General features: G+C 39.5%; 1 protein-coding gene across 3 annotated transcripts in view; it reads right to left on the reverse strand.

Annotated features, from left to right (window-relative positions):
- Positions 1–6710: 6710 nt before the first annotated feature.
- The window catches only part of LOC134620725 (gamma-aminobutyric acid receptor subunit gamma-3-like), a 153901-nt gene continuing 146293 nt past the window's right edge, over positions 6711–14318 (reverse strand). For 2 of the 3 annotated variants that reach the window (XR_010092135.1, XM_063466998.1), the window contains one exon: positions 12799–12908. Coding sequence is in view for 1 of the 3 variants with exons in the window: in XM_063466999.2 (XP_063323069.1) it covers positions 7758–8039; positions 12715–12908 (476 nt within the window). In the remaining 2 variants the exon portion in view is untranslated. Of the gene's footprint in view, positions 8040–12714; positions 12909–14318 lie in introns of those variants that run through there. The other variant, XM_063466999.2, reaches the window with a different exon arrangement.

Here is a 14318-nt window from a genome sequence, read left to right on the forward strand (position 1 = left end):
TTTATTTTTTAAACAATGCTAAAATAATTACACAGAACTTTGGTAAATGTGTTTAGCTAGCGTTAGCAGTGCCAAATGTTCCTTCTGTTTCCGAGTCCTGCATTGTGTTTTAGGTTCCTCTGGTTATCTTCAAGATTTGGTTAAGTTTACCTACCTCCTCTTTATGGCACTTTCTGTTTCTGTGGCAGACCCAGTTTTTTATCCGTGTTTTGGTGTTGTTCCCTTAGCATAACCTGACCAGTCACATTGAGCATTCAGTTAGCATTAGCCATTTGAGTTAGCTAGTGTTATTAGCAAACCAACATGAGTAACCTAAATTTGTAGGATCTAGTAGGAAATCTAACTAGATAATATATTATATTATACAAACTAATAAAGAAAATGTTTTTAATGTTTACCATTTGTTCCAGAAGAGAATTTTATACAAATAAAAGCATTTCTTTTTTTTCTCTACACATTACAAAGCTAAACATCACAACAATGTGATTGGTCAGATGCAATGTTGATCCTGGACAAACATAATTATGATGATGTAGGAAAAACACCAGCAGCCACGAATCCTACATCTGTGCACCACAAACGCTGGTTTATTTTCCTGTGACGAACACACTCTCATATCATATCAGACACACACACACACACACACACACACACACAGTAGTGACATTAATGCACACACACTAAACTACTAAAAGGACTCCCTCCTCACTTAGGCAGCCATGTGGTCACGCATGAACATTTTACCTTATGAAAGTACAGTATGCGAACATGCACATATTCCCTATAGTTGGTTTTCTCACTAGGCGTGTCAGCTCCTCTTTTAAGCAAAGCTGTCATTTCACAGGCATGAACAAATTCACGAGTTAAATTCACACACACGTACTCTGACAGCTCAGTTTTACACTGTGCTGGGGTTTTCTTTCTCCGCATTCACTGCAGCGCAAGCATGCCATCCTGCTTTTTGCACCGCGTAGGTGGCAGGAGCTTCTTCCAGTTTTTGCGGTGGTGGAGCTACGCTGGAACAGCCACCCTTTGACTCCACTTATTTGTCTGTCTCTCACTTGTACTCTGTTCATGCCGCTTGCTTCAAACTAGGTCACCAAACTCGGGGTAAAGCAGTGACATGCTCATGCATCTGTCACTGGATATCAGTGGTATCATTGTTATTAGGCAGGCAGACTGCCTCAGGACAGTTGTAAATCATTCTTTGTACGGAGACATCCTAATTTGTGAATTTACCAATCAGAACATTGGATTAAAAGTCTATAAAACCAATAAATGTGCACTAGCCAAATACATTTTCTGTAAATTTGGAACTTAGTAGTCATTTCAAGGTTAAAGATAATACCACCAAGAGCTTAATCAAATGAAACCTTCTTGGGTCACTTAGGTGAATTTTCTCTTTAACCATATTTTTGGATAAGAAATTTCTTCATCAGAGGACTCAAAGAATTTATTATTAAGAATTCTTCGTATTAGGTTATTTTTTAATCAGTGAATACTGAGAGCAAATCTTCACGCTTTCCCATGTTTCCTGCTTTTAACAGATCAACTCTGAGGACAAAATGTTCACTTGCTTCCTATCCCACCCAATAACAGGTGTGATGGTGAAGAGATAATCAGTTGTATTCATTGTCACTGTCAGTGGTCATAATGTTAAATCTGATTGCTGTATTTTACCCCTTTAGAAAGGAACTCTTAGAAATACATATGCAACAGGATCAGTCACAAAACTCTCTGAGTTCTCAGCTCTTACTTGTCACTGTGTGCAGGCACAACATGTAATTAAATCAGGTCCTTTGTCTTGATTGAGCCTACAGACTGCAGCCTCAGAAAACAACGAGTCTAATGATTTGCTGCTGTCTTCAACAGTTTTGGTAGACTTGTGTCCACTGCAGCCTCAACCTTGATGTTCTAGACTGACAGGACTGGAACCTAACATGGTCTTTCCCCCTTAGGGTTGGAAGAGCCATAAAGACTTGGTTGTCAGTCCGCAGGGCAAATGATTTATCCTTTTTGTCAAAACCGCTGGCATCTCACAGGTGTCTTTTGGCGTGGGTGGCATGATGTGCCAGGTCATGACAATAGTATGACCTGAGCCTCAATATGAGAGCTTTTAAAGGACCACTTGAAATGCCCTGAGTGAGTGTCATGTTCCATGTTGAAGGTTAGTGTCGTGAATGGGTGCATTTTAACCCAGAGCACAGTCTTTTCCTAAACCAAAGTGTTTTTGGAGCCTAAACTCAGCCAATGATTGAAACTGAAAGTAAAGAGCCAGTGCTGGTGACACCAATTAAAGAGTTAAAACAAGGTGTTAGTGAGACACAGTCATGTCTTCTGGTTGACAAACCTCTTCCTCCAACGCCAACTTTGCAAGCCTCACATATGAACCATTGTCCCTAAAGTACTTTCTTTCAATATTGCTATTAAAATACTATTGCTATTATAACACGATTTTACAGTAACTTTCCAGTTAGCTTGAAGCGGCTGCACATTCTCCTCCTAACCTTTTCATCGACAAGTTGTTTCCATTTGCAAATTGTTATCACCAGCAGATTTTTTGCACCTTTCTGCATAAACTGCATAAAAGGTTGTATATGACACTTTAGGAAGGTCAGGAGTGTTGAAATCACTCAGACCAGCCTGTCTGACACTAACAGTCATGCCTCGGTCAAAGTCACCGAGGTTGTGATCACGGGGTGAGGTTTATTTGGAGCTCTACAAATAAAGCAAATTTGAACTGACATTTTTTGGCAAATTCGGGTCAAAAGAGTTATGCATCTGTAGCTTTTATGACCTCAACCTTAGTGTATTGTGGCATTATGGTCATCTACAGTCTCTGAATTGGCTTTGACACATGGTCAAACATTTGATAATGGTATCAATAATCCATCTTCTTCAAACCTTTGGGAACTGGGAGCAAAGTGACATGGCATTGAAGTCCAGTGAAAGGATAGTAGGAAGCATATAGAGTAGATCCCCTTTTGCGTACAAAAGTAAACCCCCAGTGATAGAAATTCACCTAGGAAAAATTGCAGTTGTTGTCTTTTTACAGTTCCAAACCCTCTCAACTGTTTTGCTTGACACCTTCCAGCAAAGCAATTGAAGCACTTTACCAGAGGCTTGCTGTAACACACAACTTTTTTTCCTGACTAACCACTAAGCAACACTCTTAAAGACTTTCACACAAAAAGACATCACAGTAGCACTTGACCAAAACGTTATTTATTAATATAAGCAATGTACCACGCACTAGAAAAAAGATATCTATTTCACTCCAGAGTCAGTTTTCATAAAATATTTCCCCTCGGAGTGCTGATCCAAGAGCAGAGTGGCTTTTTAAAAAATCCTACAGCCCCGCCCAACTCCTCAGAGATCTCACTGACAATCACAACAAACTTGGTGAGCAGGGCAAAAAAGGAAGTGATTTCTTTGACACCTTTTCTGTGCCAATGACTCTCCACTTTTCACACGAGCTGGGAAATTTTAATGGGGGTGATGAGGTCTCTGGGAGAGGCTCATGAGCGACTTCATTATGCTCGCCAGTGCTGATCCTGGGTTAGTACTCTGATTGCAAAGAGGCTTTATAAACACAGGTCCCAGTCAATTGAAACACACAGGTGGTTTTTGTTAAGACGTAGAAAATAGTGATATTTGATTTTATTGAAGTATCTACATGGACTAAGACACTTATAAAGTGTAGTAGAAATATCAGAGGTGAGGAGAGTTTACTGCGGTGTTGCCCAAGCTCTGGTCAATTCAGTCAGTTCTTACACAGTTAGTTACATAGATTGATGTCTGTGAAGGTTCTCAGTCATGCAGGTCATCGTAGTCTAAGGAGCTTCTAAGGTTAAATGGTGGAAAATCCCAGATTTAAGCCCAATGGGAGTGTCCCCCCAAGAGGGTCCATGTGCCTCTTGGGGGGACACTCCCATTGGGCTTAAATCTGGGATTTTCCACCATTTGACTTTAGAACTGAAGTAGCTTCTCGGATGAGAGGTGAAATGACTTCAAGCTACTTAAAGAAGTCCAGACGCTTTTCTTTCCAAGCTCCTTAGACTACATAGATTCATCAACTACTAATGGTGTGTCACCATTTCTTTTGAGCTAATGTATTAACCACTTAATACTGACCTGGTTACCTGTGAGCCTTAGGGTTAGGGATAATGTCCACCCCCTTGTATGCTCTAGTTCTGAAAAGGTACCTATTTAGTGTGTTGCTACAGGAAAGTGTAACTATAACCCTAACCCTAGACCATCTGATGGTAAATGGTAGCTCCAGTAGGAAAAGATTCTATGGAAATTATCCCATGAGATTTAATTTGAAAGATGGCATCTTCTAGATTTTACAGTCTCTAACCCTAGACTGGTTGGTGGTAACCTGGTAGAGGTTAAGAGTTTAACTATAGCAAGGTCATTGGCGTTCCTTCTAGGGTTAGGGTTACAGTTCCTTTTTGTAGAAAGTTGAACTGTTTGAAAATCCAAATGATAAATCTTTTATAAGGAAAAGCGTAATGCCTCTATATATGAGACGTCATTTGAAATATAACATCTCCTAGTTTTTGAAAATGTCCATACATTTTTGTCATGGGCTAAAATCAAAATTCCAAAGCCTCGATGGGTTGCCAATGACCTGGTGGACATTAAAGAAGTTAAATAAGCAGAATAAGATGTGGCCCACAACTAATTGGTTGTTCTGTTGTTTTGTCCAGCGTCCCGTGAGGCTATTTGATTTTTACTTAAAAACCTCTGGACAGGACACAAATGGCTCTTGGAGGCCTCATAAATAAAATATGTGGGATCCTTAAATATAAACTCATCTAAGCTGCTCGACCTGACTGAACTGATACCAGATTCTGGCCTTGCTACTGGCCTAACATACATTCCATATATACCTGTATGAAAATAGAAACATTAATTAGATACAACTTACATAAAAGCTTTTCTCTGAACATACAAATACCAGGGAAAAGGTGTGTGTGTTGGGAAGGAGAGAGGAAAAGGGCTGATAGTTCTACAAAGCCAAACAACTGCAAAAAACACCTTACAGTGAACAAAAGCATGTCTGAAATGCCACTGGCCCAGTCCAACGTGTGTGTCTGCACGCCTCCACATATGGCATCAATTTTAAATGTTTGAGGAGGGGATGTGGGACTCCATTTAGAGTCATGAAAAAGAATCTTGTATCATCCATTTTTCAACACTGTCCAATGTAGCATCTGTGTGTGTTTTTGTGTGTGTGCATTTGTGTATGTGATATCACAATATGTAGAACCTATTTTACAGTACCTGGGATCATTTCCACCTGGGCACAGGACGATGTGCCTTAAGGGCCTGGCAGGACATCAGAGATTCCTTTCATTTTTTGACTGAAAATAAAAAGTAAGCAAAACTGAAGCTTTCATCAGGGCTTCAATTTAATACACTCAAGCTATACTTCTGAAACTGAATGGGCCAGGTGCAGCATATATGCATTTCCTCAGGGTTTAAGTGGCTTGTGGCCAAATGGAAAATGTACCCGTTTAACTATTTTCATGTTGGCACAACAATTTGTCTTTACTCAGGCCTATATCATTTGTAGCTTATAATTTTTCGGGGGGGTTAAAATATGTTTGCCTGAAGTTGAATGAGAAAATATTATCCAATATGTATGTACTGTATATAAAAGAATGAAAGACAGCTCTGAATAGTGAAGCCAGTGTGGACATCCCATAAACCAGTGGCCAGCAAGGGGGATGACTGCACTGATGCAAAAAATAAATCAGAATTTCATTTTGAAAAATATTTGGCTGAACTTATCTATGACTTCAGCAAACACTTTATTATTTAGGGTATGCTTTAGAGCGGGCTACACTGTAACAGACTACCTTTTGAGAATTCAGCGTTCCTTGATGTCTTACTTCATCACACCTGGTTTCAAAGTAGCTAAAGGCTTCAACATTGAACTTGAACCAATCATAATGGCCCTTGGCTAGCTTTTATATACAGTGTATATTCTCATTTCGGTATGCCAAATGTTAAACTGTATTTAACAACTGTCAAATCAGAAAAAAACAAAAAGACTAAAGTTTGTTTAATAGCTCTACGTAAAGCTCGCTAACTAGTTACTGTTTAACCTAAAGAGTAAAAGTGCTAACTTATGTCTTTAGTTGCCAAAGAATTTACAAGTCCAAAAACTGTAAGTTTTACAGGTCCTGGCAGATATCCCTTTAGGCAGAACTGGATGCTTCTCCCAAGTTTCAGTGTTTGTATCAGGCCTGCTAGCTACTGGCTGCTAATTTCACATTCAGACATTAATTAGTCTTCTCAATGAACTCTTGGCAAAGAAAGCCATGCTATTCATTCTCTAAAGTAAGTGTGCCTGAAAGAAGCACAAGTAAATTGTTGGATCATAAAAAAATAAGGAGGGATAATGTCATTCAGGGAAAAAGGCCAGTTAATATTTTGTTACTCTATTTCAGTTATAAATTATATACATAGAACCTATATAGACAAAAGGTAAATGCATTAAAAAGGGTTCATTTTGCTTTTACTAGAATAACGATACATTTGGAATTAAAACCTCTCTCTAAAATAAACCTACAAGCCCCAAATTAAGTCTTCTACCAGTAAACTAAATAAAGAGCTAAATAAAGACCATTATTTGAGAATATAAAGTACAATTTCGGAAATATCCAATTTTTCCTTTAAGCCTAAGTAATGCATAAATTATATTAAAAACTCAAAGTCTATTTAAGTAAGAAAAAAAAACCCCTTTGTTTTAAACTGATGTGTTCTTGGAAAAAAACAGCAGTACTCCAACCCCAATCTGTTTACTGCAACATACAAAATATGCCCAGGTAGTTTTAGATCAGTCTGCAGACATTATGCAGTTTTTATATAGTTGTTGTGTGCGAATATAGCCCAGCATTCATTAAAAACTCCCACATCTTGGCATGTACTGTAAACGGCATGTTCAAACAAAATAGTCATGTTCAACAAAAAAGTCACTGACTCAATAAATAAGATTTTACCATACAACCACTGCCCCTGGCTTGAACCCATATTTAACAAGTAACAGCTGATGTGACCTGCTGTGAAAGAACAACTAGTTCCAATAAGAAGAAGAACAAGAAAACAACTATTCTCAAAAAGGGAACTAATTCTAGGGTACAACTAAAACTAATGTGCTACGAAATGAATGGTGAGCGTTGGTTTTTAAACATCTCCAGTGGTGAGAACTGTGTTCTGGGTTTGTTTCGTCAAAGACTAAACAGCTCAGCATGCGGCGGTGTGATGGATGAGGTAATAAAGATAATGAAGGGAACTCTGAAGCTGCTTCTCTCGGTGCCGCACCCTTTCTAAAGAAGGCACTATGGGTGCTTCGCCATCTCCACAACCAAGAGTCAGCTCTGCAACCCCTGTTCCCAAATGTCTCTGAAGTCACAGCTGTCTGTTGTTTGGTTTCTGAGAGAGTCATAAGTGGGACTCATCCATTCAAGTTAATGCTGGCGGCTTGTTATTCTACTGCTGAGCGATTTATTCATGGTGGAGTGGCACTGCTCAAAGTATCATGGCCTTTACACTGTGCACCCGAGCACACATGTATTTTTGAATACGTCATATCACTCCAGAGGCAGCATGTCCCTCACAAGTCCCACACAGCAGATCCACCTCATTTCTTCCCCTACGTTTAGCACTGACCTCAAATCACAAGCCGTGGTGCAAAGTGCCGCGGGCTGTTTCAGCAGTGCCCACACATCACGGCTTGAGACAGACTAGAGGTAGAGGTAGCTGACCCAGTACACAATGTTAAAGAGCAAGAACGAGGTGGGGAAGAAAACCCGGGAGTAGGCATCCAGCTCACGGATGTTGACGTGGATCCGTCCTTTCCTCCAGCCGCCTTCTTTACACTCCTCATAGCAGCAGAAGAAGCTCTTGCAGTCCTTTCCATCCAGGCACTCGTGCAGACAACTGTCATCATAGTCATGCCAGAACAAGGAGTTGCCCATGGGCATCATAGGCCGAGGGGTGGGACCCATGTTGAAAGACGAGTAGGCCTAGGATAAAAACGGAGAGAGAGAATAGGTGAATTAATTAAGACTTACGTAATCTATTCCCGAAGCAATGACTGTCACATCAAAATTACAAGCCACAGCTAGGCATAGAAAGTCCAGATCGTCAATGCGGCTAGCAATCTTAGGCTTTAGTTAGTCAACAAGTGTACCTGATGTTCGGCTTCTAATCTCAGTGCTAGTCCAGGTCCAACATCAACAGCCAATTTGTGATCTAGCTTACATCATTTTTGGGGGGTGGGGCCACACAACTCCATAATTCAGAGACATTTTAGAGGTACTTGCAGACATTTTTTGACACTAATATAAAAGTAGGATGGCAGTGTCTTTGCAATAAGCAAAACTGATGGTTACCTAGTGATTAAAATTTTTCACATTTAGTGACCAACTGCAAGTAGTTGCGGCAGCCAAATTTTAATCGAAATGCAATTGCACAGGTTGCCTGGTGGGAGACAACCTGTCTCCTCACAATCACAGTCAGACTAAGACTGACTGAAATTTCTCTCAGAATGGCAAAGGTTTCCATATAATTGATTACTAATGTATAAACATATACAGATTGTCAACATGCTGTAATCAGTTGGTCAGTCTATGCTAATGAATGTTAAGTGCATTAATAGACTGTGGTTGGCCCAGTCCATGGGCAAACTCTTTGCTATGTCAAAATGCAAGGTTGCCAAGCTCCTGTGTTATTTTTCTGTTAAAATTTTGTCCGGTAGCAACTATGTCACTATATGTGGAGAGATTTCTTTTTCAAATCTATGAGGTTCAGGCTGGACTCTGAAGAAGTAGTAAATGTGACTTTCTGTTTAATGTTGATTTCTGGGTATACGGACAGCAACAAATTTGTGATAAACAGATACTTTCTTGTAACTGCCAACTTGACCTTATTGCCATTGTATCATTGTCTTGAGGCACCAAACATACTTAGAAGACAACAGCTAACTGCAAGTATTTGGAAACCTTATCACCCAAGATTATAAGTTCATTGCATACAGTTACAATAATTTTGGTTGGGCTGTGGGCTCCAACCACCTGTAACTGTAGCATTACACATATCCTGGCTATGTTGCAAGCCTTTCTTTTTCTTTTAGGTAGTTAGTGAATGTTAGTAATTTTATGTCTTTATGCTAAAAATTACAAAAAAGAATGCTAAAATTACATTCTTCTTTCCACTTAAATACTTTAGGTTCAAAACTATTTCACATTTTGCCACGAGCCTGGGCTACTTCTTTGTAGGTCACCAACTATAGTAAAACGATGCAGATACTGACGTATATTATTATCATTAGCCTAATAAGTTAGTTGCAGGACATAACAAGAAGTCTCGAGCACTACCACTTCATAGAAAGCTCCATTGTTCAGATGATTGCTAATATTTTCAAGCAGTGACCTTGTTGTATTGCACTATATTTCATTAAAATATTAAAGGAGAAATTGTGCCTTCAGTAAATTACCACACTCTGTATGATTTATCATTTCTCCAAAATAGAAAGATTATGAAGACACAAAGCCATGGCATATATTTATCGATGTGTTTGAGTGCTTAAAAGCTCAAACTTTCAGCACACAATTGATAAGCTGAATAGATTTTTGAGCAATGTGCCATTCTCATATTTCTGCTGTTATTAGTTATAACAAAAAATAAACCAGTACCAACAATAACATTTTGTGTAATCAATTTCTAACAGCACAAGGATTTCTGGGATGTTGAAATTAATGACAGTGTTCAATCATATTGTAAACCAAACAAGCTGATTTACAAAAGTACAAATGGCTAAGAAATATGTTTTGTTATTTTTTCATCTTTCACATAATGTAGAAAGAATTTTTGAGACTCCATTGCCAAATAAGTACCTCCTGAGAAAATTTGTTACATGACTCTCTCCCTGATGTTTATGAAATCATGCGAGACCAACTAATTGGGTTAAAATCTTTTTTAAAAGGTTTCCCGTCCTCCACTACTCTGTTGAAAGAAGGGTGGTAGGCGAGAGAGAGGAATCGTTAGATGTGTCGTGTGGAGTAAGAGATTTGATGGAGTGGGCAGTACAAGGGAACGACACGAATGGTGGTGATTTGGGAGGGGAGGGCTTCCCCACAGACAGAGCGGGCCAGAATACAGTGAAGAGTCAGAGATGCAGAGGAGGGGACTGTATGTAACACAACTTAATTATTCAGACTGAGCTGGCAGTCTGTTTTAGCCCTGAGACACATTCAGCAGAACTCCTCTACACTGGGAGAAAATAATGAATAGGGAGGGGATCTGGAGAGAGGGAAATGACAGCAACAGTGGCTGACTCAGTCTTAGTAGATGTGCGCCGACGCCATTAAAGCATTCGCGGCAGGTGCAGCCTTGAGAACGCCCACACAGAGTGGTAGGCTCTCATATAGGAGTGGTGGGTAGAAAAGAAATGCATTCAACTGCACACATGTGCTAATACAGACATGTCAAACTCCTGGGTAGATATTGTGTATTTCCCATATATATATATATATATATATATATATATATATGGGCACCCTATGGATCGAATCAATATCAGATTTTGAAGGTTGGTGTGATTACAGCGAAGACACTGAAAGAAAGTATTCAGTTGCGTTCTTTCCTCTTCAGACACCTTTACCACTTTACACCCACCAGGTCGTCAGCAACCTGCTAGGGTTTCGTGTTTCATGCATGAATTTGGCATTACAGTTTTGTTTTTCAAAGCTTTTACATTTGGGTGTTCCAAATAGGCAACAACTTTGTAAAAGGGCTAGACCATAACCTATCATTCCTAAACAGGTAACTGGAAATGTGGTTACAATGAAAAAAAAGATCTAAAAGGGAAACAAACTGATAAAAATATAGTCTGGTCACCTTTTTTCTACTTATGACAAGATGGAAACTGTGGAGATGTGCAGGAGTAGGAGTCCTAACAACAGAGTGAGGAAGAGGTGGAGAAAGGTGACAAGTAGAAGAAGAAGAAAAAGGCTGTAAGAAAATATATGGAGGGACATAATTAGGAAGGGAGAGATTCAATGATTCAGGTAAAGTAAATAGCTACTTTGACATTGAGCCACTGCAATAGCTAAACTTCAGCTTTTAATTATCACATGCTGTAGTGCAAACCAACTATCCTAACCCAACAACAACTGTACCAACCTGATTAAAACCTGTTTTAATACCAATAATCAAACAAAATGAAATATATACATAATGTGTATGTAAGAGCGATCATGGTGGGCTGTCTGGACTTAAACTGCCAGGGCTGATTTTATTGTCGCAGTCCAGCTCTGGTCTGTAGTCTGTCTGTATTTGTTTGTGGGTTTCTGTTCTTCTTGAAATCCCTTCTTCTCTTGCTATTGTTCATATGAAGGCTGGACCTAGCCTCTTTGGCTTCAGGTACCATTTTATAGTCTTAAGCAGTGTTTCCCAACCCTGTGGAACCACGGCACATAATTCACATTAGAAAAATGACACGGCACACCACCAAACAAAAATGTCACAAAAAGCTTATTGATAATTTTTCCCCGCGCACCAGGTATAGTGGAATTGGCTCGGTTTGTCCCCAGTATACCTTGTTGCTTTCTTCTGACCACTACTCACGCTAGGGCCTTCATCTGGGTCGGAGTTTTCTTCAGGACCGAGGTCAGATTGACTACTTTTTCTTTTCAAATATTTAGTTATTGCTATTACGCACTGTGTCGTCTCACAGCATGACTATTATGTCATTTCTTCTTCATCTTTGTCTGTTTTAATGGCAATTGGCTACCCAGTTCTTGTAGGAAGTGTAGTTGTACTGCCCTCTAGTGGAAGAGAATGTAATTGTTCTGCCAGTTGCTTAGACCAGCGGTCCCCAACCTTTTTTGCGCCACGGACCGGTTTATGCCCAACAATATTTTCACGGACCGGCCTTTAAGGTGTCGCGGATAAATACAACAAAATAAAACCAGTGCCGGTACCAAAAAAAAAGAAGATTTATTCATAACACAGGAAAAGACCCAGGGAAACCAAGTTAACGATAAAAAAGATTAAAAAAATCACAATAAAAAACGATAAAAACCCTGAAAACCATAAATTTCACACCCACCTCAACTCTCATGGCCCGGTACCAAATGACTCACGGACCGGTACTGGTCCGTGGCCCGGGGGTTGGGGATCGCTGGTTTAGAGTACTAATCAGGTGGAACCAGATAATCTTCCACGGCACACATGATCATTTCTTGCGGCACATACAGTGGTTGGAAAACAGTGGTCTTAAGTTTACCACACAAAGAGCACTGCATTCTCATACAGTAGTATATATTTCGTTACCCTGTATTTATACATGTGCAATGACAATACAGTTGAATCCTAATCCTAGTGACAAGTCCATCACAATATAGCTGTCCCCTAACATACCCTGGTTTATTGTCTGTTTTACTCTAAATGGGACCTCAGGTTCGATTGAATAAGACTTCAAGCGAGTGATTGAGACCATAAACCTACTGAAAAAGTGCTTACAGAGCTCATAAATCAAGTGAAACATAGGCCTGTTTTCTCATAGCCTTCTATATAATCACACTCCTTTTTGCAAACAATAAATCGCTCCCTCGTGGTTGTTAGAAAGAATGCAAGTTTGATGCACGTGGTCCTCCTTTTTGCTACTCATTACTCATACACTCACCACAGGCTTACCATTCTCTTCTTTGGGGGAGGTCTGCGTATACTGTAGGAGTAGTAGTTGAGCATGGCGTACTCAATCATGGCAGCGAAGACAAACATGAAGCAGACGGTGACAAACAGGTCCATGGCGGTTACGTAGGACACTCTAGGAATAGAGTTTCTGGCCACTGTGCTCAGCGTGGTCATGGTCAGCACTGTGGTGATTCCTGCAAAAGTAACAGAAGCATGAGGATAGGAAGGAGAGTCACTTCACAAAGCATGCACGATGAATTGCTGGTCAGCAGTAGGATGACCCATGTGGATGTCAGTGATTATGTAACATGTGAGCAGCACTTTATTAATCGCTATTAATAATGCATATGGGGTATTCTGGGTAGATGTCCCCAGTCTTGCATCAATCCTTTCTATTAAACACCCACAGCGGGATACGTTTTGAGGGTGGTGCAGCAGAGCGGTCGTAATTATCAAATGATTCAATGTAATTTTTCTTTTTATTCTCTCTCGTTCCACTTATGATCAAAATGATGTTTCAAAAAGAGATCTGTGGGTTAAGCACTTCTATTACACAGAGGCTTATGAGGCGGATCCTGAGTTGTCTTTGGAGTGGTGCAAGTAGTGCAGCCACAACTCAGCAAGCACATTACTGTGTTTGTTATTCCTGTATATCTGCAAAGGAATGTGATTTGGGACCAATCGGATAAATAGTTGTTAAGATGACCAAAGAAGAGTGACACACATGGAGATTCCTTGCAAAAACCTTGTTTGCATGGGGAATACAGTATATTTAAGAAAACAACTATGAAAAATAAAAAGAACCCTGTTTTTTTTAGTAAAAAAAAACAAACAAAAAAAACATAGCAAAAAGTACAGTTTATTTAAATTCTACATTATTTTTTTTAACATTTCTTTCTATCCTGTTTACCTTTTGTACCAAAATGACTCATCACTATTCTGATATTTTATTTTTATGCTTTTTTATTGGTCATATCCAATAATTCACTCATTCAGCCAAAGCTGAACTCTTCTGATGTAGTCCAGTCTCTTTATAAACAACCAAATATCAGTTTTCGGTGTTTGCTGTTGAAGAAACAGCTCAACAGCAAACAGAAAATATGTTCTCGAATACATTATCATTGATTATATCAGTGATGTGTTCACTGACAATGTTTTCCCATCAAAAACTCTGCACTTTTCACAGTTGTGTTCAGACACTGGAAACACTTTACTTCAGGTCAGGAAAAAAAACAGCTTCTCCTACCTAAACCTAAACCAAAAGTTGCATCTGAACTTAATCCAGAGCGTAAACCCAAGTCTAAAAAGCTTTGTAGTTATATATAATCATCATTTTGATGACTGTGTTGAGGTCAGTGAACTGCCTTTTGGACTTTTCTCTCTGACATGATCTTAGTTCGGGTCTCGAGTTCGGCCAGTGATGATGGTGATAATGGTTTTGTTCTCTTGATTTCATTGCAGGGTCTCCTGCAGTTGCAAAGTCTTCTTTGCCTCTTCTTTTGAAAGCTCATCCGCGATGTTGCTGTTTTCCTGTTTTTGCTCCTCCATGTAAACCAAAGACTCATACTTAAAAGTATGAGGCTTTGGTTTTATGCAGTTCTTGG

Source organism: Pelmatolapia mariae, linkage group LG23, assembly GCF_036321145.2.
Source record: "Pelmatolapia mariae isolate MD_Pm_ZW linkage group LG23, Pm_UMD_F_2, whole genome shotgun sequence".
Classification (NCBI taxonomy): Eukaryota; Metazoa; Chordata; class Actinopteri; order Cichliformes; family Cichlidae; genus Pelmatolapia; species Pelmatolapia mariae.